Source organism: Chionomys nivalis, chromosome 1 (genome assembly GCF_950005125.1).
Source record: "Chionomys nivalis chromosome 1, mChiNiv1.1, whole genome shotgun sequence".
Classification (NCBI taxonomy): domain Eukaryota; kingdom Metazoa; phylum Chordata; class Mammalia; order Rodentia; family Cricetidae; genus Chionomys; species Chionomys nivalis.
Genome location: NC_080086.1, coordinates 149,676,652 through 149,703,126, shown reverse-complemented (window position 1 = coordinate 149,703,126; position 26,475 = coordinate 149,676,652). Strand labels below are relative to the sequence as shown.

The 26,475-nt window shown below is 47.8% G+C and overlaps 1 protein-coding gene across 6 annotated transcripts in view; it reads left to right on the top strand.

Moving 5' to 3' along the window:
- Window positions 1-26,475, top strand: part of Prkag2 (protein kinase AMP-activated non-catalytic subunit gamma 2) — a 272,029-nt gene that overhangs the window by 168,672 nt on the left and 76,882 nt on the right. For all 6 annotated transcript variants that reach the window (XM_057783031.1, XM_057783034.1, XM_057783028.1 and 3 more), the window contains one exon: window positions 3,831-4,045. In XM_057783031.1, the coding sequence (XP_057639014.1) occupies window positions 3,831-4,045 (215 nt within the window). The remainder of the gene's footprint in view (window positions 1-3,830; window positions 4,046-26,475) is intronic.

Below are 26,475 nucleotides of genomic sequence, written 5' to 3'. Positions count from 1 at the left end.
TATTAACTTGACAAATGGAAATGGGTAAGTAACTAAATGGCCTTCAGCTACAGGCTAGGTGGCTGGGAAGCAGGCGACCCAGGATGTATGGCTGGCAGGAAGTGCTGCAGGGTGCTGGAAGACATCTCACCCACTGGGGGGAAGAGGGGGACATGCTTTTTTTATTCTAGGAAGATCCTCCCTGTACCCCTAAGCTAATCACATGTTCTCCACATATGTGAACCTTGCCCTGCATCTGGCGTTTCACCTATCCCTTTGCTTGACACAGTACCCTTCCCCTTCTGCTGTGTTCTGTATCTAGAATGTTCCCCAGTGACCCATCTGTTAAAGGCTGGGTTCCTAACTTTGTGATTATGGGAAATTTAGGCAATAGGGCTTGATAGGAAGTCTTCAGTCCTTGGGGATGTTTTCTTGAAAATCATTGTGGGTCCTTGGTCTCTTCCTCCTCTCTTGTGACCTAGCCACGAGGCGGCCTATTGCCACACACACTTGTCACTCTGGGCCACCACTGGCCCAGAGCAGTAGGATAACCTGTCATGGACTGAAGCCATGAGCCTGGATAATCCTCCTCTTTTGCTAAGTCAGTTGTCTTGGGTGTGTATCGTGGTCCTGAAAGCTGCCTGACATGACCTCTGGAGTCACTGTGCGTTCGTTTCCCTCATGCAAGGTCCCGGCTCAGAGAGGAGAGCAGAATGGAGGTGAGGCAGCCGGGTGGAAGAGGAAAACACCTCATGGCCTTCGAAAGTGGCAACAGAATTATTCTTTAGGGACGGAAAGTCATCTAGCCACATCAGAAGTAGGATATTCATTCCAGCAGCAAGACCACTCTGCTTGTTTCTCCCCCAAGGAGATTGGCCAGTACTCGCAGTGGCCCAGTGCCCCTCGGCCTCTGGCCTTCTCTCCTGGCCTCCATTGTAGTGGGTTAGGATCTTTCAACATTTGCACAACCTACAATGAATCAGGGCCCCAGAAGTTTTATGGCTTGTATCATGTTGAGCCCTCTGGAACAAGCTGCCGACGCTCTCTTCCAATGGTTCACACTGGAAAGGTGAATGCTAGCTGCCCAAAGAACCAGCAGGGAGTTTTCCCTGTCAGTGAGGCCCCTCACCCAACAGTGACAGGGCCTCTTCCAGGGGAATGGTGTGAGTAGAGAGCTTCTTGCCAAGATGGACAGACAGACCAAGATGTAGAAATAGGGAGGGAAGGAAGGGAGCCTGTACTCCTCAGACAAGAGTCAGCTCAGGATGACGAGGTCCTGTCTCTGGCTCTGATGGAAGTTACACAGAGCTGTAGAGAGGACTAGGGTAGGGGTGACCTGTGCTTAAACACGTGGCTCGCCAGTGGCTCATAAAGGAACAATGGATAGAATTATTTTCAAAATATATAGTACACACTTGTATAATTACTTTTCTTGTTTCCATGACAAAATGCTGACATAAACAACGTAAGGAAGGGTCTCTTTTGGCTCATGGTGCAGGTACAGTCCGTTGTAGCAGGGAAGGCACAGTAGCAGGAGCTAAGGCGGCCGGTCACATTGCTTCTGCAGTCTGGAATAGACTGGATGCTGATGCACAGCTAGTGTTCCCTTTTGTTCAGTCTGGGACACCTAGTCCATGAGATGATGGGACCCACAGTTGAACCTCTCTGGAAACACCCTAATAGACACACCCAGAGGGCATGCGTCTCTGGAGATTCTCAATCCTGTCAAATTGACATGAAGATTAAACATCGCCCACCATACCTACAGTGTAGGGCATGGAAGTAGAAAAGATGTGAGGGAACCACTTTCCTTCTGCCGTTCCCTCCCTGGAGACAGACACGAGCAGATTGGCAGGATGCAAACACTGTAGATATAAAATCCTTTCCCCTTCTTCAAAACTCCAGATGGCATCATTTCACACCTAGGGCTCAGTGCCTCTTCTACTTCCCAGCTTCCTCACGTGGAGAGGATGGTGAAGCTGACCCCTTCCCATCAGGCACCGTGCTGCCCTGGTTCACTCTGCCCCTTGAAAAGCAGGTGGGCATGTGAACCCTGCTTTCAAAATCAGCACCACAATAACCCATCACTGGGTGAGGAAAGCAGAGCTGAGGAATCAATTAACATGTCTACCTGTGTGAGCATGCAGGTACACGTGTGTGGGCACAGGACAGCCTTGGGTATTGCTCTTCAGGTGACAGCCATCTTAGTTGGGGTGGTTGTTTGGGTTTGTTTAGTTGTCTGTGACAGGGTCTTGCGTTTGGCCTGGAGTTTTCCAAGTGGGCTAGGTGAGCCCCTAGGATCCTCCTGTCTCTGCCTCCCAAAACTAGGATTCCAAGTACACAGCCACTATGCCTAGTTTCTGTTTTGTTTTGTTTGTTTTAAGTGGTTTCTGTTGATTCTTGCAAACCAAAACACTTTATTGACTGACCCGGCTCTCTAGTCCCAGATCTGTAGTTTTGATCTGCAAAAAACGGTCTCCACGGAGGCACATGCTCTTCTGAGTCTTTGGAAATGTGTTTGTGGATGAGGTTTGAACCAGAAAGTCTGAATGGAGACTAGGTAAAGTTGCAACCCAAGGGAATTTTGACTGTGCTCCATGGAGACTGGTTATCAGTGCTTTCTATCACACTGGGCCAGGGAGGCACTGGAGATCACTGAGGACTGACCGCCCCTGTCTTGGCACATGGAATCCTCAGACCTTGGAAGGGTTGCCTGTGACAATCCCTAGGATGTGTGTGTGGCACAGGTTTTGTTTTTCTTTTTTTTTTTTTTTCAGTCCTGACCTACCTGGCCCACCCTGCTCTGTTGTACCTCATCAACCCCCATCCCATGCCCATGAGGAGTTAGGCATGGCCACCCGGGAAGTGCCAAGCAGGACTGGGTGTCTGGTTGAGACTAGGTAGAGAGAGGAGGGATGAAATATTTCCTGTTTGACACTCACAGGTAGCCTGTTCTGACCTCACTACAACATTTAAAGATTTGGTCAGCAATGTATTAAGTTCAGGGCCAGCCACGGGTATATGAGAGCCTATCAGAAAGCAAAACAGACATTCAGAACCAAGGCATGGCAGTGCCGTGCGTCTTCCACATTATGCGGGGCAGGCTCTGTCCCATCTCTTCTGGCCTCTGGTGTTGCCAGCTATCATTCTTGCCTTCTTGTGTGTGCATGTATCACCCTCTGCTCCAAGGATTTCTCCCCCCCCCCTTGTGTGCACACATATGTAGCTATGTCTCTTTATTTCTTCTCCTCCTCCTCTTTAAAGGCAGGGTCTCCCTATAGAGCTGATTGACCTGGAACTAACTATGTAAACCAGGCTGGCCTCAAATTCCCAGGGATTTGCTTGCCTTCATCTCTTGAATGTTAGGATTAAAGGCGTGCCCAAACACCCCTTCTTTCATCAGGACACTTACTGTACTGTTCAGCCATGCAGTCATGTGATTTCTTCAGCAGTGACCTCAGTTCTGCTGAGCTCACTATGCGTTTCCCTATAAGCAGCCTCCATCAATATGGCTCCATGGCATTTGCTGTTGGCACAAGCCTGTTGGGGATGGAGAAGGAATCATTCAGTATTGGCCAAGGGGAGGGCGAGACCGTGTGGAGGAACGAAGAGGCCAGCCCTAATAATGTCAGGACTATGTGAACACCCCAACAAGGAGGCCTGCTCACACCTCAGCATGGATGGTGAGGGTGTTTCCGAACCGTGAACTTCTAAGAGGCTGCGAACACACTTCATAAACTCTTCCCTGATTCCTACATTTAATATTTCAGGGGTTTTGTCCCTCAGAACCAGAGAGCCCCGTCTTCTCTGTCGAGGTTACACTTCTAATAAGTTCTGTTATCTCCCTGCAGCCTCCAGTGTCTCCTCTTCTCCATCAACACCCACCCAAGTGACCAAGCCGCACCCCTTCCCCCTGGAGTCCTATAAGCAGGAGCCTGAACGCCTAGAGAACCGCATCTATGCTTCCTCGTCCCCACCGGACACTGGCCAGCGCTTCTGCCTGGCCTTTCAGAGTCCAGTGCGGCCTCCACTGGCATCCCCCACACACCATGTTCCTCTGAGAACCGTAAGTCTGCACCTTCTTCCCAGGGTGGGACTGGACTAAACTATGGGAGGGAGGATGGAGCTTCTGTAGTGATGACAAGGCGGTTTCTTTATTAACCAATGAAAGTAACACATAGACCAGTTGAGGCTGCGCACTGCTAGCATTTGTGAGTTGTATTGTCATAAGTCACAGGCTGAGAGAAACGTACAAGGTCCAGTTGACGTGGTAGGAATCAAAGGAGAAGCTATCATCTTCTACTTCTTAAAATTTTGGAAACACCATTTGGACTGGTGCTAATCTGTCACTAGCAAAGCAGAATAAGATTAAAAAGAAAAAGAAAGGAAAGAAGGAAGGAACAAGGAAGGAAGGAAGAGAGACAGAGGAAGACAGAGAGAAAGAAAGAAAAAAAAGAAAGGAAAGAAAGAGAGAGAGAGAGAGAGAGAGAGAGAGAGAGAAAGAAAGAAAGAAAGAAAGAAAGAAAGAAAGAAAGAAAGAAAGAAAGAAAGAGAAAGGAAAGAAAGAGATTGTATTCTAGAGTTTTAAGGTCTGACATCACCTGACTCGAGTTGAGGTAGACTCTAAGATTGTCACTTGGAGAAGTGACTATGTCTTTGTGTCTATCAGAGGATTAGCTGAGAAGGCCTGGGGTTGTAGATGGAGGAGACCAGATTCCCCACACACACCCCTGGATATTGTCCAAGCCGACACAATACCCCTAGCATGGAGACCCTACCCTCAGTAGCCAGTTTAGTTTGAATTCGGTCCTTTTAGAGCCCCAGAGCCATCCTTGAGCTCAGTGAGGATGCGCCAGCATAGACGGAGCCGTGTCATTCGGTCGTGTTGGTTTCTTTTCCACCAAGCACAGTCTGTCCTCCATGTCCCCTGGAGATTGGTTCCAGGACCCCGAGGGTACTAAGATCCTTGTGTACTTAAATCCCCTTTATAAAATGGCATGGTTTTGACAACATGCCTAGGCACGTCCCCCTGTAGATTTTTAAACCATCTTTGGAAGACATCATGGTCAGTCTATTGCATCATGTAGACAGTTCTTACAAAGCACACATAGCCAGTGTGTGACAGTCCTGCTCCAGATATTCCCAGTCTGCAGTCTATTAAACCTGCAAGTGCAAAACCTGTGCAGAAGAGACCAAGTATCCCACACACTGGAGGCTTGAAACAGCACATCGCATTTCCCCGCCGTTCTGAAGCTAAAGTCCAAAGCCGGTGTTTGGGTGGGGCCTCGCTTCCTCCAGGCTTCCAAGTGCCTCCTTTCTCTCCCAGCATTGAGCAGCCTGGATTTTTCTAGGTCCTCACTGTATCCCCTAAGCCACCTTTCCCTCTGTGTCTGCTTGTGCCCCAGTGCCCCTCTTAGGACACTAATCGTCCTGGATAAGAGTCCATCTCAATGGCTTCATGTGGATGTAGTGACATCCACAAAGACCTTATTTTCAACTAAAAGTCCCATTCGTGGGTATTACACTTAAAACATCAGAATATCTTCTTGAGAGATGCAGTTCAACCCGTACCAGTTGATACCTTTGGGTGGGGAGGAAGATGTGTTTGCCAAGCAGAGTACATACCATGATTGCCCCTCCATTCATTCAAGCGGGGCTTTATTAAAGGGGGCTTGTCAGTGTCCATGTGCATGGCCAGGGTTAAGCTGCCAGGCATTGTCTCTGCCCTCCAGAGCTTACACACTTGCTGCCGGTGTGTTGAGTAGTACTCAGGCAAACAGCTAAGTCAGCGTGGAAAGTTGATGGCTGGGATAATGGCTGGAGCTGACACAGTGCCAGCTGAGCCGAGCCTGGAGTGATGGTGAGAGTTTAAATAAGCAGAGCGGCAGGAGAAAGCCTTCTAGAAAAGAAAATGAGCCGTGACTGGCTGTGTGGCAGACAGACACTTGGCTTTTGACAGGGGTAAGTCCAAGGTTGTCACGCGGAGTGAGATAACCCAGACACCAGAGGGCAAGTACTGAGTGGTCTGTTTACATAAGGTCCTTACGCTCGTTGCTCGTGGTGGAGGCAGAAAGTGGAGTGGTGGCTTTACAGGGACTCAGGGGACAGAGTGACATTTTCTTAAATTACTTTTCGTTTATTTGGGGGGTGGGGTGTAGCGTGTGTCACGGCGTTTGCACAGAGAGGTCAGAAGCCATTTTCCAGTCTCTCTTCTTCCACCACGTGGATCTCAGCAATCAAACTCAGGTCCTCTGGCATGGCAGCGACCGCCGTCACCCGCTGGACCATCTCACCAGCGCTGGGGGTATTCTTACTGGAAGTTTCCCTTTGGGAGGTGGGTGGATCCACAACAGTGTGGGTGCCTTTATCTCACGGAACTGCGTGTTCACAACTGTCCTCTGCTGAGACCTGTAATGTGTGTACCTCATCACAGCAAAAGAATGATCCTGCCCAAGGTACTCATGTACTTAAAGCTGCAGAAAACCAGGGTGGCCACCCAGGGCTCCCCGCTTGTGTTCTGAAATGATGCGTTTCAGGAAGTAGAAAAGAAGGGCTAAGGAGATGGCTAAGTAGATTAAGTGCATGCCACACAAACACGAGGACTCAAATTCAGATCTCTGCACCAATGCAAAAGCGGGGTGCAGTCAAACAAATCTGTAACCCCAGTCCTGGTTCGGAGTGGGGACAGACAGACTGCTGGAGATTGCTGGCCCTCCAGTCTAGCCGAATTAACTAACTTGAGGTAAGCCTCGAGTTCAGTAAAGTGACCCTGTCCCAAAGTATAAGGTGGAGAAGCACAGAAGAGTCCATCCGATGGTCACCTCTGGCCTCCACATGCATGCTCACACACAAGGTGCACACACTCATTGTAATACACATGTACATGCATATATCACAAACAAAAAATCGGAAAAGGATGTTCCCACTGACTCCTTGCCTTTAGCATACCTAACCACCTATAAATGTCACCCTGGAAGGGCTGCCCCCAGCCCGGTGCAGCCAGAGGGTCTGCAGCCTCTGCAGCCACGGTGGAGCAGGTGGTGTTTGAAGTTCATACAGAATCTGTCCCTTTATAATTGGATTTTGTCGGTTGTCTTTAATTTATGGGCTGCTCTTTAAGAGCTTGACTGATTTTGTTAATTTTGCTACTGGCATAATCTTCATGAAGAGATACGAGCTGCTTAAAGATTTCTGGGCCCTAAAAATATTTCAACATAATTTATCTCTGCTCTGTAGAAGAGGGACTCTTTCCATAAACAGGGATCATTTTTTGTAAAGTCAGCTCCCATGAATTTTATTCTACAGTTGGAAAGGAATGAGGGTGAATATTTGTCTTTAGTGACAGCACTTATCGAAATCATTTCTTTATTCAGCGGACAAATGCAGGCTGGCAATGTGGCTCAGTGGGTAAAGGGCTTGTCCTGAATGCAGGAAGCCCGGTGTTCAGGCTCCAGCACCACAGAAACCGGGCTTGGTGGAGGGTTCTTATAACCCCAGTATTTGAGAGGTGGAGACAAGAGGGCCAGAAGTTCAAGGTCATCCCCACCTACCTAACAGTGGCATTTACGTCACCCCACTTCACCATGACCTGGGCAACACTGCCTAGACCCCTGTATGGCCAAGGACCAAAGACATAGCCTGGAGTGGGGATGGGAAGTAAAGAAGTGATGATAGGTATGCACTCTCTCCAGCAGCTCGATGTGGGGTCACAGAGATGCTCCTGTGCTTGCTCCACTGCCTAGGGAGTGGTGCTGCCCATGGCGATGACATGTCCCATGCCAGGTAACTTAATTAAGACACAGGCCAACCCAGTGTAGACAGCCCCTCCCTGAGACCTTTCCCAGGTGACTCTAGGTTATGTCAAGTTGACCACTGAAGTGTGCTCATATTCACAAGCACACACACATACCTCTGCTGCTGCTAAACTACACCCTGGATCTTGGAATTTTACTTTGGGACTGTCTTGACTCAGAATCCCTGCAAGCGGAGTTTGGGGTATGAGTATTATTAAGTATCAGAAAGAGGGGAGGGGAGGGAAGGCTCTAAGCCATGATGTGGTCCCAGAGGAAACTGAACTCTGCCCCGTGAACTTGGATCTCCAAAACTGTGAGGCAAATTATACTTCTCTAATTCCACAGCAGCTTGTGCCAGGTGTTCTGCTGTGGCAACACAAAGCTGATTAACGCAGAGTCCAGCATCAAGGATCTGGAGGGTGTGGTCTCTTGGAGCCCTCCCACCTTGACCCGAAGCCTCTTCACCTGCTTGCATCCTTCATATCCACCCCCCCCCCCGCCCCGTAAGGATCTCAGTCCTTTTGGGCTACCCTGTGAGCTCATCCAACTTCCCTTTCAGGGCTGGGGACTTGGCTGACAGTCTTGTGAATTCTAAGTGTGCATCTAATCACATTCCAAGCCCCCTCCTCTAACCGTAATAACCGCTTCATAGGCTCTGTCTCACAGAACAGGAGAGCAAAAGATAATCTTTAAAAAAACAAAACACATCAACCAACTTCATTGGCAAGATCTCTAGTTTACCTAGCCTGGAATATTGGGGAGGACCCCGACCTTATATTTTGAGACAGAGTGTCTCACCAAATCTGTGGCTCACTTATTCAGCTTGAGTGAATGGCCAAGAAGCCTTGGTGATCCTCTTGTCCCTGCCTCCCTATAGCTGAGGTTATAAAGGCTTGGTTTTTATGTGGGTGCTGGGGGTTGAACTCAAACCCGCGTGCTAACGCAACAAGCACTCTATGGACGGTGCCTTCTCCTCCACATGAGCTTTTATTTTGTGCTATTCTTCTTAAGATCAAAATGCTCTTCACTGTGGTTTGCTCATTACATACTGTTTACCTGTGGCAAGCCATTGTCCTGTGTCCATATATGCATGCAAACATGTTCCAATTAAAAACTTTCTTAGACAAGGTCTCACATATCCTAGGCTGGCCCCAAACTGTGTGGCTGAGGGTGACCTTGAACTTCTGATCCTCCTGTTAATACCCCCTAAGTGTTGGGATTGTGGATCTGCTCTCTGCGGTACTCAAGATCAAACCCAGGGCTTTGTACATGTGCGATAAACTCTCTACCAAACGAGCTGCATAGCTGCCCTACACTGTTTTTTAATTTTCAAAGAACAACACTCTAAAAATCTATAAATATTTCAAATCACATGACATTGAGAGGTTTTCGTGTGCACTACTTGGTTTTATATTCCCGTTTACCTCTTCAGATACCCAGCGACAACCTAATAAGGACTTGCCCTGAATGTGTCTGTCCAGAGATGGCAAACTAACATTTCTGTCGCTCACTCCGCACTACAGATTAGCTATTTTAAAAATAGTGTGGGGGGATTGACATTGGGTCAAGAAGCAGGAGCTGCTGAGAGGGTCACAGAGATGGAGCTCCCTTCCGCAAGTGTCACTGTGACAGGACAGCCAGAGAGCAGCTTTCCTCCTGGCTACTAGAAGAGGATTTTAGGCTGCATTCTTTCTAGGTCCCTGCACTGTCCAGAAGCAGAAATGAAGGCGGAGCCCAAGAAAGGAGCTCCACCCATTTCCATGAGCAATGACAGGTCTTCAAGAGCCTTGTGTATTATTTTCTTCAGGGCTGAGTGCCAAGGATATACTAAATCTTAGATCTCTCTCTCTGTCTCTCTCTCTTTCTCCCTCCCTCCCTGTCTCTCTCCTTCCTTTTCTCACCTCCCTCCCTCCTCCTCTTCCCTATCTCTGAGTGGTGGGATACAGGTAGGCGTGTGTGTACGTGTGTGCATGTATGTGTATGTATGTATGTGTGTTTGCAAGCATGCGCACATGTATGTGATACGAAACAATCACAAGAGGGAAAGAAGTCTTGAAGGGAGGTTGGCGATGGAGAAAGGAAAGGAAAATAGGATATGCATGACATCCATGGAGAAGGGTGGGGAGGAGGCCAGCGGAGGGGCAGATCCAGAGTCTGGGGAGTCAGGGAGAAGAAAATAAGTATGAAAATGCCATAACAAAGCCCATCAAAAGTGCAATAATTGTTTTAACCAAATGAAAGGAAGAAGAAAGAAGTGGGAGAAAGATGGGAGAGGAGAGAATAGAAGGGAACAGAAGGAGACGGAAAAGGAGAAGAGGAGAAAGGAAGGAAGGAAGAATCATAGTCCGAGCCAGGGGTGGAGCCAGGTGGCAGGGTTACCGAGAGAGCGCGAGATGGCCGAGCTTGGGCCGGGAATGTGGGCTGCAGTGCAGTGTTGCCAGGCTCGGTGTGTGAAGAGAAGTGAGGGTGAGCCGGGGGAGACAAGGAAAGATTTCTCTGTAGTGATGAGGGTGGCCAGGCCTGTTAACGAGCTGAAGAACAGCCTTTACAGGTCCTGTGACTGCAACCCCTTCACCCTGTGCCGCGGCTAGAGGAGACGCAGTGCTTGCCTCAGACTGTGACAAGGGCCCAGTAAAATAATCACGAACAATGACTCATCTAAGGGCTCAGCTGCTAGCAGATGCAGACGCCAAGAGTTAAATCACAGCACTGGGCTCCACAGCCATGTTCTTAGCATAGTTTACACCCTGTGAAGACAAGCACTGGGATCTTCCCTCTCCACCCCAGGCTGACTCACCCTCTCTGTTCGTATTCCTAATTCAGGGTTTGGCCCACCCTGTCCCCCGATATCTGGCCCCATCACTTCGTTTTATGAAGTTTGATTGGCACACGCTCACCCTCTCACCTCTTCCCTGTGTCATCTCACGCTAGATCCACAGCCCTGCAAAGCCTGCGGGATTTCCCTGTGGCCTTTCTTCAGAAGCTGGCTAAGCCTTGGCAGATCCATGCCAGAGCTTCCTTTTATATGGCTGCGCAATTAATTGTGAGAAAGCCCAGTACAAAGGGCACAGTAAACCTGGTCCCCAGAAATACAGGAGACAAGTAGGCGAGCTTTGCTCTGAGGCTGTGAAACCAGGCCCAGCACAGGGCGCTGTGGGCTTGGCCGCTACTCCTGTCTGCTGGGAGATCCGTCAGCCTGACTGTACATGGCACTGGGGAGCCAACAGACAGTCTGTGCAGCTAGGATTCAAAGCCTGTGACTCTTCTCCCCCAGAGCGTTATAAAGTAACACGAGTCGCTTCAAAACTGGTGGAGGAGATTGAGTAACAAGGTTCGGGAGGAGGGAAGGGATTTGCATGTCCTCCAGTAGGAATGGGCTCATTTGAAGGTCAGCTTGTCATTGTCTTCTCTTGGTGGTTTTTAAAAGAAGAGGTACTGTTTAAATGCAGAATGTCGCTCAGAAACCCCTGTAGTCAAAGGCTTGGTCCCCAGAATGGTGTTGTTAGGTAGCACAGCCTTTAAGAGATGGAGCCTTGCAGGAAAGTGCTGAGGTCACTGGTTCCTTCATTTGAAGGAAGTAGCAGGGCCCAGCCCCTTTTCCCTGCCTTCTCCCCTGGCTTACAGTGTCAGTGGTGTGATTCTCTGTTGTTTGCTCCTGTCGTGATGAGCCACCTTACTAGGGACTCATGACACAGAGCCAACCAGCCGCACACCAGAACCTGCCAAACTGTGAGCCGAAGCCGTTATAAGCCAGTGATCTCAGGTGTTTTGTCATAGGGATAGAGAGGTAGCCAACACAGGTGCGTGGAATACACTTGCCTCTGGCAAAAGGACTTCTCTAGGGACTAGGGACATGATTCAGTGGGTAGAGCACTTGAAAGGCAGGCACGAGGACCAGAGTGTGGATCCCCAGAACACATAGATGCTAGGTAGGTGTGGGGCCCACGTGTAATTCCAGCACTCAGAAGGCTGAGATGGGTTCCCCAGGGCAAGCTGGCTAGCTAGACTAGTTGTATGGGCAAGCTTTGAATCCATTTGGTAGACCCTGCCTCAGATAACATGGGAAAGCAATCGAGGAAAACTCTGGGCACCAGCCTTGGGTCTCCACATCTGCCCACATATGTACATGTGCACACGCCATAACTCATGAAGGAAGCTGCCACGGGACAGCCGTGTGCTGCACGGAGGCTGCAGGGAGGCACCTTCTTAGAGGAAAACATTCATTTAAAAATCATTACGTTTGCTGGAGAGATGGCTCAGAGGTTAAGAGCATTGCCTGCTCTTCCAAAAGTCCTGAGTTCAATTCCCAGCAACCACATGGTGGCTCACAACCATCTCTAATGGGGTCTGGTGCCCTCTTCTGGCCTACAGGCATAGACACAGACAGAATATTGTATACATAATAAATAAATAAATATTTTTAAAAAAAATCATTACGTGATGAGATCGCTGGGCTAGGTGCCGCCCAGTGGGGTAGCATGTGGGAGGAGGGCGCATGGAAGGGTACGTGACATTGTCATCCAGTTCTCCAGGAAGTACATTAGGGGAAAAGCAAGCGCGACTGGGCACTGTTGAGCGTCTTTTCCTGGGGAGATGTTAACAAGCATCTCTTCACCATAGACAGGGTGACCATCAAAGACCAAAGAGGCCACCCCACCTAAGTCTAGCTTAGTAAACTGGTGAATTTATTGAGGTTACTCAGAGGCTCATGGGTGACTCAAGGCAACCACATCACTGAAGGTCACTAGCATGGAGATGACTCAAGAAAACTGCATCCCTAGACAGGCAACTTCAGAAGAAGCGAATTTCCTGCTTGTATAACCTTAGGAGGGGTCCTGTGACTCTTGTAACTTCAGGAGCTTCTTCAGCCCCATGGGTTTCCCTAGCTTCCAGACCTCCCTTCTCCCTCTAGGACAGAATGTTTGACTGGGCAAGGAAATAATTCGCTTTTTATTTTTTATTATTCCTTTGAAATATCCAAGATATCAGGGGTCAACATCTTTAAGTCTGAAGTGAAGTAGACGATGTGGGGGGAACCATAAGTATTTTACCTCAGATTAAATCATAGGGATCAGAGAACAGTGGACAAGGAAACAATTAAAGGCTAAGAAGGGAGACCTCTTTGCCAACATATTTGTGGGAAAATGCACCAGGGTTGGGGGTGAGGGCTGGGGCTGAACGTTAAATGGTGGAAAAATTGCTCCTGCTCACTCATGCCCCATGGACGGCTTGCAATTTGCATCTAGATGAGAATTCCTCCAGCTCAGAACTAGGGCTGTCGCCTCACTCCCGGCACTTAGGAAAGCATTAGCCTGAGCCGGTGAAATGTCGTTGGTACAACAGCGAGACAAACCGTAACACCGGTATTCAGAGTGTTGCCTTAATGACGCTGTGGAAATGAGCCACGGCGGCCGTGGAAAAGTCCAGGATAGGCCTCCTCTGCCGTGCCCTGAGCACTCAGGCATGCCTGGTTAATGAGTGACCACCCATTCCCCCTCCCTGGCTACAAGAGATGGCCTTGTAACCCATATTTTCCTCTTTCTAATGCTTGGCAGGGGATCCTAATACATTGCTGTGTGGGGTCCTGAGGGCTGTGCTACCCTGCTTAGGCATAACTGCAGGAGAGAACGAGGGTTTGTGCAGGTTGGAAATGAAGGCAGGCGGCTCTATAGAAAGCCTCTTGGGAAAATCTCCACCTGGGATTTCCTTCTCTGCCACAGGCCTCCTGGATGCACCCTGTAGCAGGAGTCCACCGCAGGCTCGCTTGCCTCTACTCTTTCAGAGCCTGGTGCAGTTACTCCGTTCTCATGGTTGGATCTGATGGAGCGATTCCTTTACTTTCTTTGTGTTTAAGAGTATTTATGGTAGAAGCCTCTGGAGAGTTGTTTCATTCTTTTAAAAATACCATTCTGAGGGCGGGCAAGAGGACCCAGTGGATGCAGGTACTGCCACTGAGCCAAATGAACAGAGTTCAGTCTCTGAACCCACGTGGTGGAAGGAAAGAAATGGCTCCCTCAAGTTATGCTCTGACCTCCATAGGAGTGCCAGGGCGCATACACGCCCACACGCATAAGCATATATACACACATGCACATACCCAAACACCAAATAATAATAATTTGTAATAGACTAAGAATAAAAATAACATTCTGATCCCACACCTGAAAATCTTAGCACTCTACAGCTAACATAGGAGGATCAAGAGTTCTAGGCCAAGGCTAGGTTGCATAGTGAGGCCCTGTCTTGATGTGGGGGAAGGAGAGCTGGAGAGATGTCTCGGTGATTAAGAGCACTTGCTGTTCTTCCAGAGGACGTGGGTTCTAGTCCCAGCACCCATGTGCCAACTCACAACCCCCTCTAACTCCAGTTCCAAATAATCCAACGCCCCCTTGTGTCTTCTACAGGTATTGCACACATGGTGCACAGACATACATGCAGGCAAATACACATACATAAAAAATAAATAACAAAAAACTTACACACATAAATAAATAAACTTTGTTGTTTTCTACAGACTTGTACTTTGAGGCTTATTTCTCTATTTCAGTGTCAACACTGCTCTCCTATGGGTAGTTCTGGAGGTATTGGCACACAGTGTGACCACTACAGCATTCCCCTTTCTTATGGACAGAGTTCTGGAGATACTGGCATACAGTGTGACCACCACTGGCTGTGCACTTGACGTGTTAATGGCAAGTCCCATGCTCTATTTTACCACAGTTTTTAAAAATGTAAATTTTGCTTGATGCCAGAGAAAAAATGCTTAAAGAATAAAACCAGAACTTCCAGGCAGATGCAATACTGCACTGTGATGTCTTGCCGCCTGGTATATGCTGTCCCTTCATCAGAGCTACAGAGAATAGATAAAGTGTGCAGCCTCCTAGAGACTGTTTAGCATATCACCTTAATATATATCTACCTATTTATTGATAGGTAAAGTTTAATTGTGTGTTCCAGACTGGCCTCTGACTCACAGTTCCACATCCTAGCCTCCTAAGAATCAGTTGGCAGATGTCATCACCACACTGAATGCTCTTATCAGGTACCGGTCCTCCTTGGTTGTTGGGAGAATGTTTTTGTTAAAAAGCCTCTATTTCGTCGAGTTTGGTCAATACTCAATACTGAATAAGACCTTGTCTTGTTTAAATTACTCAACCGGTTACTATTCCTATGCAGCACACTGGTAAGATGGATGTATGGACGAATAGGTAGATCGGTGGGTGGGTGGGTGGATGGATGGATGGATGAACGATGGATGGATGGATAGATGGACAGATGAATAAGAGGATGGATGGATGGATGGATGGATGGATGGATGGATGGGTGGATGAATAGATGAATAGGTAGATGGGTGGATAGTATGAACAGATGATGGATGATGGATGGATAGATGGACGGATGGACGGATGGACGGATGGACGGATGGACGGATGGACGGATGGATGGATGGATGGATGGATGGATGGATGGAAGACGGGAGTTTCCTTAGCTATTCTTATTCTTAGAGTTGGACTGGACTTGGTCATTCCCCATTTTTAATGTCTAGCAACTAAAGTTCAGCTTGAGGAGATCTCACATTAGGCTGTGGAATTGTAGCAACTAATGGTCTGTTTTTCTGTTGCTACTAACACAAGACCAACTGAATCTTAACAGAAATGGCCCAGCGTTCTGATCCAAGATCAAAGAGGGTGCATCTGATGGTTGCCTTCTTACTGGCAGAGTCCTTAGGGTGGCACAGGACACATGTGTGTTCCCTGGTGCCTCTTCCTTCCCCTTCCTCCCCCTACCTCCCTCATCTTCTTTCTCCCTTCTCCTATGGGATCTCATTTTCCCAAACTAATGTCAAAATGGCTATGTAGCCAAGAGTGGCCTTGATCCCCCTGCCTCCACCACCCAAATACTGGGATTACAGAAGCGTTCCACCACACCTTGTTTTGTGCCGTACTGGACATAAAACCCACACCATGTCTGGTCTCAAAACTATGGCTTCATGCATGCTAGGCAAGCACTCTCCCAACCGTGCTAGATCCCTGGCCCTTAGTCCTTCTCTCATGTAAAGCCACCAAGATTTAATCAGGGTTTTCCACCCCTGATGGTCTAACCCAGGCCCCACTAGTAAATACTAAATTGGATTAAGTCTCCATCCTTTTAAGACCTCACAAGCTCCAGGGTGAGATTTGGAAGGAATAAGCCACAATTGGCCCACGGCACTGCCAGCATTTCACAACCCTCAACTTTGATAGAGTATTAGTGCAGCTTGCCTTTGAGGATGGAGGCATGAGCTATAGAAATAACCTTCTGCTAATTGTGTTGGATGTGCTTGAGCACAGCTGTGGCGTACCCCGAGGAGGCTGTGCCTAGCGCTCCAGAAGTAAGAACAAGCTTGATCTCAGCAGCTCCAGAATATCGTCCTTCCGACCGCCTGGGCGCACGGCTGTAGAAGTGGCTGTTTGCACTCCACCCGCCTGCCCATTCAACCTTCCAAATGGGCCACTGGACAAAAGGGCTGTGTCCCACCAAGTGTGAAGTGCGGACCATTCGACCATGTGTTAGGTCTGCAGGCAGCTGACGTGACCAGGCACAGACCCCTGGGCGAGGACATCTGTGTGAGGGAGAGGAGAGGAGAGGAGAGGAGAGGAGAGGAGAGGAGAGGAGAGGAGAGGAGAGGAGAGGAGAGGAGAGGAGAGGAGAGGAGAGGAGAGGAGAGCTTCAGCATAAGCACTTACCCACTGCTCTCCTCTGAGGCAGAAAGGCAAACACAAAGGGCTTTCAGCACTTGTGTGTCTAGGAACTCAGCCTCTGAGTGCAGAGTCAGCAGGTAGCTCGTTGACGGATCTTGAAAGGGAGGGAGTGTTCGGGCTATGGAGTCCACTCAATGAGGCAAAGTCCATTTTCAGTGTTTCTGAGATAGTGCAAGAGCTAGAAACGGCAGTAAAACAGGACTGTGTTGTGGGGGTGGGGGCAGTCTTTATCTACGTAAAACACAAATGTAGGTGGCAAGAATGTTTTTTTTATTTTCATTTGTATTTATTATTGAGAGGGTCCATGTGTGTGGAGACAGGGGACAGCTCTGTGGAGTCAGCTCTCTCCTTTCATCTTTATGTGGGTTCTAGGGATGGTACCCAGGTCACCGACCTTGTCCAAGCACCTTCACCCAGCAGCCGTCTCTAACCACCTCTTTAAATCATCACCTAGATCAATGTCAGAAGATCAAATTGCATTTATACGTATATGTTTAGGGGCTGTAGCTCAGGTGGTAGGCTGGTCTGACATGCACACAGCCCTGTGTCTGAGCCCAACACCGTAGTAACTTAGTTGGATCATTTGCATCTGTAATCCTTGCCCTCTGGGGTACAGGCAGGAGGATCAAAAGTTCAAGGTCATGCCAGAAATGGTGGCCCATGCCTTTAATCCCCGCATTTGGGAGGCAGAGGCATCTCTGTGAGTTCCAGGACAGCCCCGTCTATATAGTGTGAGTTTCAGAGCTACATAGCAAGACCCTGTCTCAAAACAAAACAAGAGTTGAGGTCATTCTCAGCTATATATGGAATTCAAAGTCAGTCTGGGATATATGAAACTTTGTTTTTAAAAAAAAATAGTATTTTATTGAGTTCATTAGAAAAGGTCAGATCTGTTTGTTTGGTTTGGTTTTTTGAGACAGGGTTTCTCAGTATAGCCTTGGCTGTTCTGGAACTTGCTTTGTAGACCAGGCTGGCCTTAGCACTCACTGAGATCCAGTTGCCTCTACCTTCCAAGTGCTGGGAGAAAAAGTCAGATCATAACAGGCTCATTAGATCAGGGTTAATTGCTCTGAACCCAGCAGCATCACTAGTAAAGGTGACAGAAGATAAAGACTCTGCAGCAGTCCCACAGGTTAGGAGAGTCACAGGCGCTAGTGAGGCTCAGGGTGGTACCAGGACCTGTGTGCTGGTCTGTTCTAGTCCCCTTTCATCATTCCATCTTATCATCTTACATTCTGGTGACTCGGATTGTCATCAGCCAGGAATTAGAAGATACTGTGTCTCATTTCCAATTTAGATTTACGTTATCAACAGGGAGCCATCAGATCATGCCATCTGTCCCCTCATCCATCTACTCCGCAAATAACCAGATGTATCTGTTGGCTGGTCCGGAGCCATCTCCACGTGCATTCCTCACACACATGGTGAGGACAATCATATTTCATGCCGTGAATGCTGAAAGCCATCCGATAATTTTGATGGCGAATGATAGATGAAATTTCATGTTCTTTCTCAAAACAGTCTTCGGTGGGCTTGGAGAGTGCCCAGGATCACTCTCGGCTGCTCTGGGATCTGAGGCACAATTTTTCCACAGTTCTTTGACTATGATGCTGTTTCTTCTTTCTTTATAAGTAAATTTAAAATGTTCTGCACATTTTACTTCTTAAAGCAAAAGACAGCCCAGCTCATCACAGGCGACTGCAGCTGATCCCTCTTGCATGGTTTCAAGATATGAAATAAGAGCTGTCCAATTCAAGCCCACTGGTCCTTGCTGCTCGGAGCCAGGCCTACCTAGACCCTGTAATCAATTACTTTTACTCTCAGGCCTGCAAAGAAAGTATTATTATTTCTACTCCGACAGGTAAAGAACCAAACTTCAGAAAAACAGAATCTAACCCCGGTTTGCTGAGCAGTGAGTGATGGAGATCTGACCTGAAGTTCACATCCTCTATTTTGTCAGACTTAGCCTGCCAGAGCTCTGTGCCTGGCATGCAGCCCATCGGTGCAGGGTGCAGAGTGGCTCTGCCGCACCACTGCAGCCAAGGCTGCGTGTGACTGGGGCTCAGGGGAGACAAAGAAATGCAGCCTCGAGTCACCTCCTCCTCAGCATGGTTTATTCCGTGCATTTTTACATACATTCTAGCTACTCGTTTGGACTGAGGAAAATCTCCAGGGTGCAAGCTAAGATTAGCAGCGGGATGTGGGGGCGGGGTAAGTGCCCTCTTCAGAGATAACTTTGGCCCTTTCGGGTTCCATATTGTTGCTTGAGTTAAGCTGCAGGCAGGGCAGTCAATCACGTGTGATTCCTAAATCAGGAGACAGCATTGAGAATTTCTACTCTGTTCGTGCCAACCAAGTATAACCATCCTTCAAAGACTTGTGCCTAGCTAAATATATCATGGGATTAAGCTTAAGTTTTATTTCACGTGTATTGGTGTTTTGTCTGTTTGTATGTCTGTGAACCGCATGCTTGCAGTGCTCTCAAAGGCCAGGGGTCGGATCCCTTGGAACCATAGTTATAGGTGACTGTGAGCCTCTCTGTGGAAGTTAGGAGCCCTCTGCAGGAGCAGCAGGTGCTTTGAACCACTGACCATCTCTCCAGCTCCAGGAAGCCTGTTTCGTACTGCCGTCCTCTATCAGTCTTTGGTGACACATTGGGTTCCATGTCTATATCTTTCTATCAATGTAATAAACAATGATATGTTTATTCATTTTAGCATCTTAGAACAGGGTCAGTGAGATGGCTCAATGAGCAAAGGTGCTTGCCATTCACCCCTGACAGCTTCAACTCAATCCCAGGAGTCTACATCGTGGGAAGAGAAAACTATCTGCCAAAAGTTGTCCTCTGACCTGCACAAGCACACAATGACACACATGTATACAGCATGATAATAAGAAAGGAGTTTTGGACGTTTAATTTCTTTTAAAATATTTACTTTTTATGTGGATGAATATTTACTTACATGTATGTTTGTGCATCACTTGTATGCCTGGTACCCATGGAGGTCATAAGAGGGCACAGGATCCCCTGGAGCTGTGGTAGATAGTTGTGAGCCACCATGTAGGTATCGGGAACTAAACCCAGGTCCTCTGGAAGAGCAGCAAGTATTCTTAATTGCTACACTACCTCTCTAGTCCCATAAGGATTTTTTGTTTTGTTTTGTGGTTTTTTGGTTTTTTTTTTTTTGATCTTTCCCTAATTAGGTTTCTGTTGCCGTGCTAAGCTCAGGAGGAAAGAGTTGTCAGCTCACAGCTCCCATTCTATCATGAAGACCTCAGGAGAACTGATGCGGAGACCATGGAGGAATGATGTTCACTGTCTCGCTCTTCATAGATTGTTCAGGTTGCTTTTTTTATACATCCCAGGACCACCTTGACCAGGAGTGACATTGCCAGCCGTGATCTGTGCCCTTCCCCATCAATCATTAATCAATAAAATCCCCACAGACCTGCCTACTGGCCAATCTGATGGAGGCGATTCCTCAGTTGAGATTCTTACCTTCCCATATATATCTAGGTTTATATCGAGTTGTCAAACTAAACAGCACAAACTTTTTTTTTTTTCAAACCAGCACAAATCTTAACAGCAATAAGCATTATTTTGTCCTGTCAACATTTCAGGATTAAAAAAAAATCAGACTTAGTTTTCAATTATCACACAAATTCCAGCTTAAAAGGCAGTTCATTATCGGACATGTCAACTAGATAAAAGTGAGTTTGACCATAACATCTGTCTATTTCTGTATCCCCAATGAAGTGGCTATATTATACCATGTGTGTTGAGTCTGTTCAGGATGGTCCGGCCTAAGATGCGATCTGGGTTAGTGGGGTGGAGGGTGACACTGTGTACCAAGCTTGCTCTCAGGGTCTTGCTGTTTCTACTCGTCCTTTTAAAGGTATAAAATTATGGTTGTTCTCTTCAGAAAACTGCCAAGGAAATAACGCATGGCTAGGAAAGTGAGAATATAATCACACACACTTTCACAGGTTGCCAGAGTGATACCTGTGGCGTGGACAGCTCGCTCTCCTCAGGTTTAACTCGAGAGCTTCACATTTTCAAGAGCAAACTTGGCCACAACATGTGCCAATCTCCTCTGACACGTCTCCTCCCCTGTTATCTGACTGCAGTGTCCTGTCTGGCCCTTTCTCCCCTGTCAGACTGAGCACAGTAAGAGTTAGGGGGAAGGTGATAAGGCACAACTATCTGCCCCACCACGCTGCTGCAGAGGGATCTCCCACGTGAACCCCTTTGTCTTTGACTCTGAGTGACAGATCTGCTTGAAACCTGTGATCTGGCACCTCCAGAACTCCAAGGGTTTTGTGGAATGTCCCTGTGTTCTTCACTGACCCAGCTGCCCCCACAGCGCCAGAGCCTGTTGGGCTTCCCCGGGCAGCACCCCAAGCTCAGAAGCTCACAGTCTGGGGGAGTGCTGAGGAGCTGACGGCAGTGAGGGGGGCAAAAGAGAACAGAGGCAAATTGTCTTGGGTAGGAAAGCCTTTCGAGAACATCTTATAGCCAGACCGAGGGACATAGGCTCATAATCCCGGCTACTGGGAGACAGAAACCAGGCGTCAGTTCAAGGCCAAGGCCAGCTTGTGTTTGTGCTGCAGAATAAGTCGTGGCCACGCTGAGCAACCCGAGGAGAGCTGTCTCAAAATAAACTTTATTTATTTATTTATTTATTTTGGTTTTTCGAGACAGGGTTTCTCTGTAGCTTTGGTGCCCGTCCTGGAACTAGCTCTTGTAGACCAGGCTGGCCTCGAACTCCCAGAGATCCGCCTGCCTCTGCCTCCCGAGTGCTGGGATTAAAGGCTTGCGGCACCACCGCCTGGCAACTTTATACATTTTTAATTAAAACTAGAGCTAGGAATATAACTCGGTGAGAGGGCACTTGATTAGCATTGCCAGGGCCCTATGTTCAATTTCCAATACTGGCTCCTCCTCCAGAAAATCTCATATTTGATTGGGTTTTTTTCTTTTTTTTTTTTGAAGGGGGGTGGGAGGAGGATCTGATACCAGACTTCTCTGCATCAAAGACCATGGAAGTAATACCACCCAAAACTTCAATTGCAAGTTGCTTTCTCTTTGGGAGAGTTATAAAACAGACTGGAATTACAGAGTACAGCCACAATGCTTGAGCCCAAGACAACAAAATGTATCGGCAGAGACCTTGGATAAAGAGCCCCAATTAGACAGCTGTGGCGGCTTCTCTCGGCAGTGTCTGTGACCCTGGGCACGGTGCCTTCCCTCCGTGAGGACTGACTGCAGCAGCTAGAGGCTTCCTTTGACAGGTGCCTCCACGTTCATCCTTCCTGTAAAGCACACTCTGTGGAAAGGAGAGCACAGGGACTCAGGCTTGAAGGCAGCAGCTACCCTTCAGACTTGAGTCTGCAGGACAATGAATAACCCTAGGCACTTGATGTTACACGAGGGTCAGTTTGCTTCCTTAGTGCCTATGCAGAAAGGTAGCTTCCCAGAGCAAAAATTAAGGGTTGGGTTATTGCATACGTGAGGCCCTGGGCTCATTCCCTAGCACTACACACAAAAGAGGAAATAGCACACATGCCCTGTAATATGTAAAATCATCACAGGCCAATCTAAAAATATTAGTAAAGTAAGTAACATAGACTTAGCTATAAAATGAAAGATTAAAAACAATATGTGGACTACAGAGCACCCCATCCGCCCCTATGCCCTCTGCTTTGTCCCCCAAGTGGTCCCTGTTGTGCTTGCTCTCAATCCCCATGGCCCAAGCAGGAGTGTGGCGGATTGTTTCCCTTTAGAGGATGGAGCTGCAGGTTCTGAATTTGTTGCCCTACACTAGAGTGAAACCTACATATTACATATCAACAGTTCACATCCTAGAGAACCCCAACCTCCTCTCTAGGACACCCCATTAAATGAAGCTAAGGAGAGCAGGTGTTTAAGGAGAACCCCCATCACAGCAACAGAAAATAGTAGTGAAGGAGGTAGCCCAAGGTAGCACCTCTGCAAACAGGAGCAGGATGCTATCAAAGCAGATGATAAAGTGGAGCACATTGCTTGGAAAGTAGAGCTCAAAGACAAAGATAAAAGTCAGCTAAGGGGCCAGGGGCAGGACGGCAGCTCTGCTGATAAAGCACTTGCTGTGCAGGTGTGGGGACCTTAGTCTGGACTCACAATAAACTGTGTTTGATATGTGTTTATCATCCCAGCATCAGACACAAGGATTCCTGTGTATGCTCACCAGCCGGGTGGTCTAGACTAATTGGTGAGCTCCAGGTCCAGGAGAGACCCTTTAAAAGAGATGGGTAGCATTTGTGAAGATGATACTCAGGTTGTCCCCTGACCTCCACATACACGCACACACACATGTGCACGTCCACCTGCACACATGTATACCTCCATCTGCAATCGCACACACTTCCACCTGCACAAGGACACATGTTTACCTCCACCTGCACATGGACACGTGTGCACCCCACCTGCACTCACACATGTGCACCTCCACCTGCATACATGTACACCTCCACCTGCATGCACACACACTTGATTAAAGAGAAAAGGAGAAGATCAAACCAAGAGGCTCAACCTCAAACTACCATGAGTCCAGCCAAAGGAATCATGGAAGGAAAGGTGCAGGTCAGGGAGAAGAATGAGAGCATCTCCCATCACAGCTCAAATCAGAGCAAAGCAAGAAGAAAAAGGCCAGTACCCAGTTACAGGGCCATGAAATTTCAAATAGGAGAGATTTTTCAAATGAGCTGGAAGTTACATGAAGCACTGCACTTGTGAGACCCAGCACCCCAGACCCAGAACCAGGGTCCCCAGGTTCAGCTGCCTAGGTAGACAGGCATGGATCTGTGGGCTCTGAGTTCAGCAAGATGCTGCCTTAGTAAATGAAGGAGAAACCACACACCAGTGTGCTCACACGCACACGCACACACACACGCATGCACACATGCACACGCACACACACGCGCACGCACAGACACACACACACATGCACGCACGCATCTTAAAAAGATAATGTCGGCTGGGCGGTAGTGGTGCACGCCTTTAATCCCAGCACTCGGAAGGCAGAGACAGGTGGATCTCTGAGTTCGAGGCCTGGTCTACAGAGTCAGATTCCAGGGCAGGCTCCAAAGCTACAAAGAAACCCTGTCTCAAAAAATGAGAGAAAGAGAGAGTCTGTCTAGACCTTCTGCAGAAGAACTAACCTATAAATAGAAATGACCAAAACCAATAAGTGGGGAAGGAACCGATCTGCTGTGGTTTAGCTGCCGGGAAGGGGTGGCCATGGACAGGGCTATTGCAAGTCCCACTGTCCTCATTGACGCTGCTTTGACTTCACATTCATGGGAAAGTATTTTTTTGAAGACAGTGCTAACTAGAACAGCTTTGCCTCTGCTTGGCGTTATCTGTTTTCACTGCTGGCCACGCTGCGATTATTTCAGAAGGATTGGCTTGTTTATCCAAAAACAGATGAGAAAACCCCAGTATTTATAAAACACCAATAAGTTCTCATTTCAAAAACAAAATAGTGTTTAAAATAATAGTGAGAAAATAATAGCTTTTACCCCTTTAGTCCAAGCACTTGGGAGGCAGAAGCAGTCGGATATCTGAGTTCGATAGAACAGCCAGGGCAACACAGAGAAACCTTGGGAGGGGGAGGGGAGAGAAAGAAAGAATTTAATAATAATAATAATAATAATAATAATAATAATAAATTTTAAGCAGCTAAAACATCATCATAAGGAAGGTATCTATCAAATAGGATTCTCTTCACTTTCTACATGTACATACATGAAGGCAAGCACTCAGATGCATAAAATAAATACCTTTTAAATTTTTTACTGTTTAAAAGTACTGGCTGCTCTTGTGGAAGACCCAGGATTGGTTTCTAGCACCGACATGGTGGCTCATAGCTGTCTGTAACTCCAGCAGCAGGGGATTCAACATTCTCTTCTGGCCTCCATGGACACCTCCACGCATAAATAACAATGAAACAAATCTTATTTTTAAAAATGCAGAAAGAATTGCCATACCTCTTCTGCCAGTCCATCTGTCACACCTCACAAGCTGTAACGAGGATCCTGGTGGGCCAAGGTCCTACAGGGCTGTCCTGCCAGTGGGTGGGATAATTGTCTTTTACAAAACAGTGGGGGTGCAGGTGTGTACAGGTGTGCTGTGGTGTGCAGGTGTGTACATCTGTGCTGTGGTGTGCAGGTGTGTACATCTGTGCTACGGGGTGCAGGCGTGTATAGGTGTGCTGCAGGGTGCAGTGTGTACAGGTGTGCTGCAGGGTGCAGGCGTGTACAGGTGTGCTGTGGGGTGCAGGCGTGTACAGGTGTGCTGTGGGGTGCAGGTGTGTACAGGTGTGCTACGGTGTGCAGGTGTGTACAGGTGTGCTGCGGTGTGCAGGTGTGTACAGGTGTGCTGTGGTGTGCAGGTGTGTACAGGTGTGATGCGGGGTGCAGCATTTACAGGTTGCTGCGGGGTGCAGGTGTGTACAGGTGTGCTGAGGGGTGCAGGCATGTACAGGTTGCTGCGGGGTGCAGGTGTGTACAGGTGTGCTGCAGGGTGCAGCATGTACAAGTGTGCTGCGGGGTGCAAGTTGTACAGGTGTACTGCGGGGTGCAGGTGTGTACAGGTGTGCTGCGGGGTGCAAGTTGTACAGGTGTGCTGTAGTATGCAGGAGTGCTGCGGTGCACACGTGGAGAGCAGAGGACAAGATGGAGGAACCAGTTCTCTTCTTCCATCAGGTGGAACCAAACTCAGACTTGGCAGCAGTACCTTTACCCACTGAGCCTGTGCCGTTTAATTAAATTCTGAGGTGTCTGGTTAAGAGAGCTGAGTGGGCTTTTCAGGTCTGCCTCTGAAGCCTGTTTCCATATGCTGTTGTGGTTGATACACGTGAAGAAAACCCGGCCCCACACAGACAGGCACCGCGAGAAGGGAGGACTGTGTTCAGTAGCCTTGTTTGATAAACGTGGACAGTCTTCTTGACAAATGGAAGTTTTGCTTCTGGGACTTTCATTATTTTAAATTGACAATTGATTGTATATACTTTATGAGATGCAGTATAATCTCTGTCTGCATTGTTGGATGATTGAATTCCCATAATTAACACATATATAAGCTCTTATTATCACTTCATGGTGAGAACATTAAATCCTTTCCAGAAGTTTCACACTGTGTATTATTCTTACCTATAGCCGCCATGTAGGAGAATGGGTCCCCAAAGTCATATACCCTACGCCCCACATTCAATGTGTGGTAACCACTCTCTTAGAGTTTCTGAGGGTTGCACTCTGTAAGAGTCCACACAGAAGTGGGATTTTGCAGGGTTTGTCATTCTGTGCCTGGCTTATTTCACACTGTCCAGTGATTCATGGCACCCTGGTCCAGCCTCAGAAGACCAGGCTCAGGGTTATTTGAGTTTGGAATCTGAATCTTACTAATGAATTTTCCATGAGCCCCTCGGTCTGGGCTTTCACCCTGTAAGTCCAATTGGATCCTCACAAGACAAAGTGTTCAAGGGTGGTGTTTTTGCCCTCTGGATACCTTCTGTACCATCCCAGAGCTGCACAGCTGGTTTCTCTTCAGTGGAACTTACCTCTTTAGCCATTACATCCTTTTTCTTGGCACCAACCTCAGTGTTCTCCTGACCGAAATTTCCTCTGCCAAACAAATTAGCCATCCTTCTTAAATTCATCTTTTCTCATGTTCTCAGGACACAAATAGAATGGATCCAGATTCTTGGCTAAGATATCATAGAAATAGCTCCTATTGCAAATCCCGGTTGAGTCTCCATTCCCCCTCTGGAACTCCCAAGCTGGGCCTCAACGGCCAGTGTTTCTCTCAACATTCTTATCTTCCCAAGTTCCCACTAGAATGCCCCTTTAAGCTCTGCTTCCAGCATGCTGTTCTTTTTTTTTTTTTTTTTTTTTTTTATTCTTTTTTAATTAAAATTTCCACC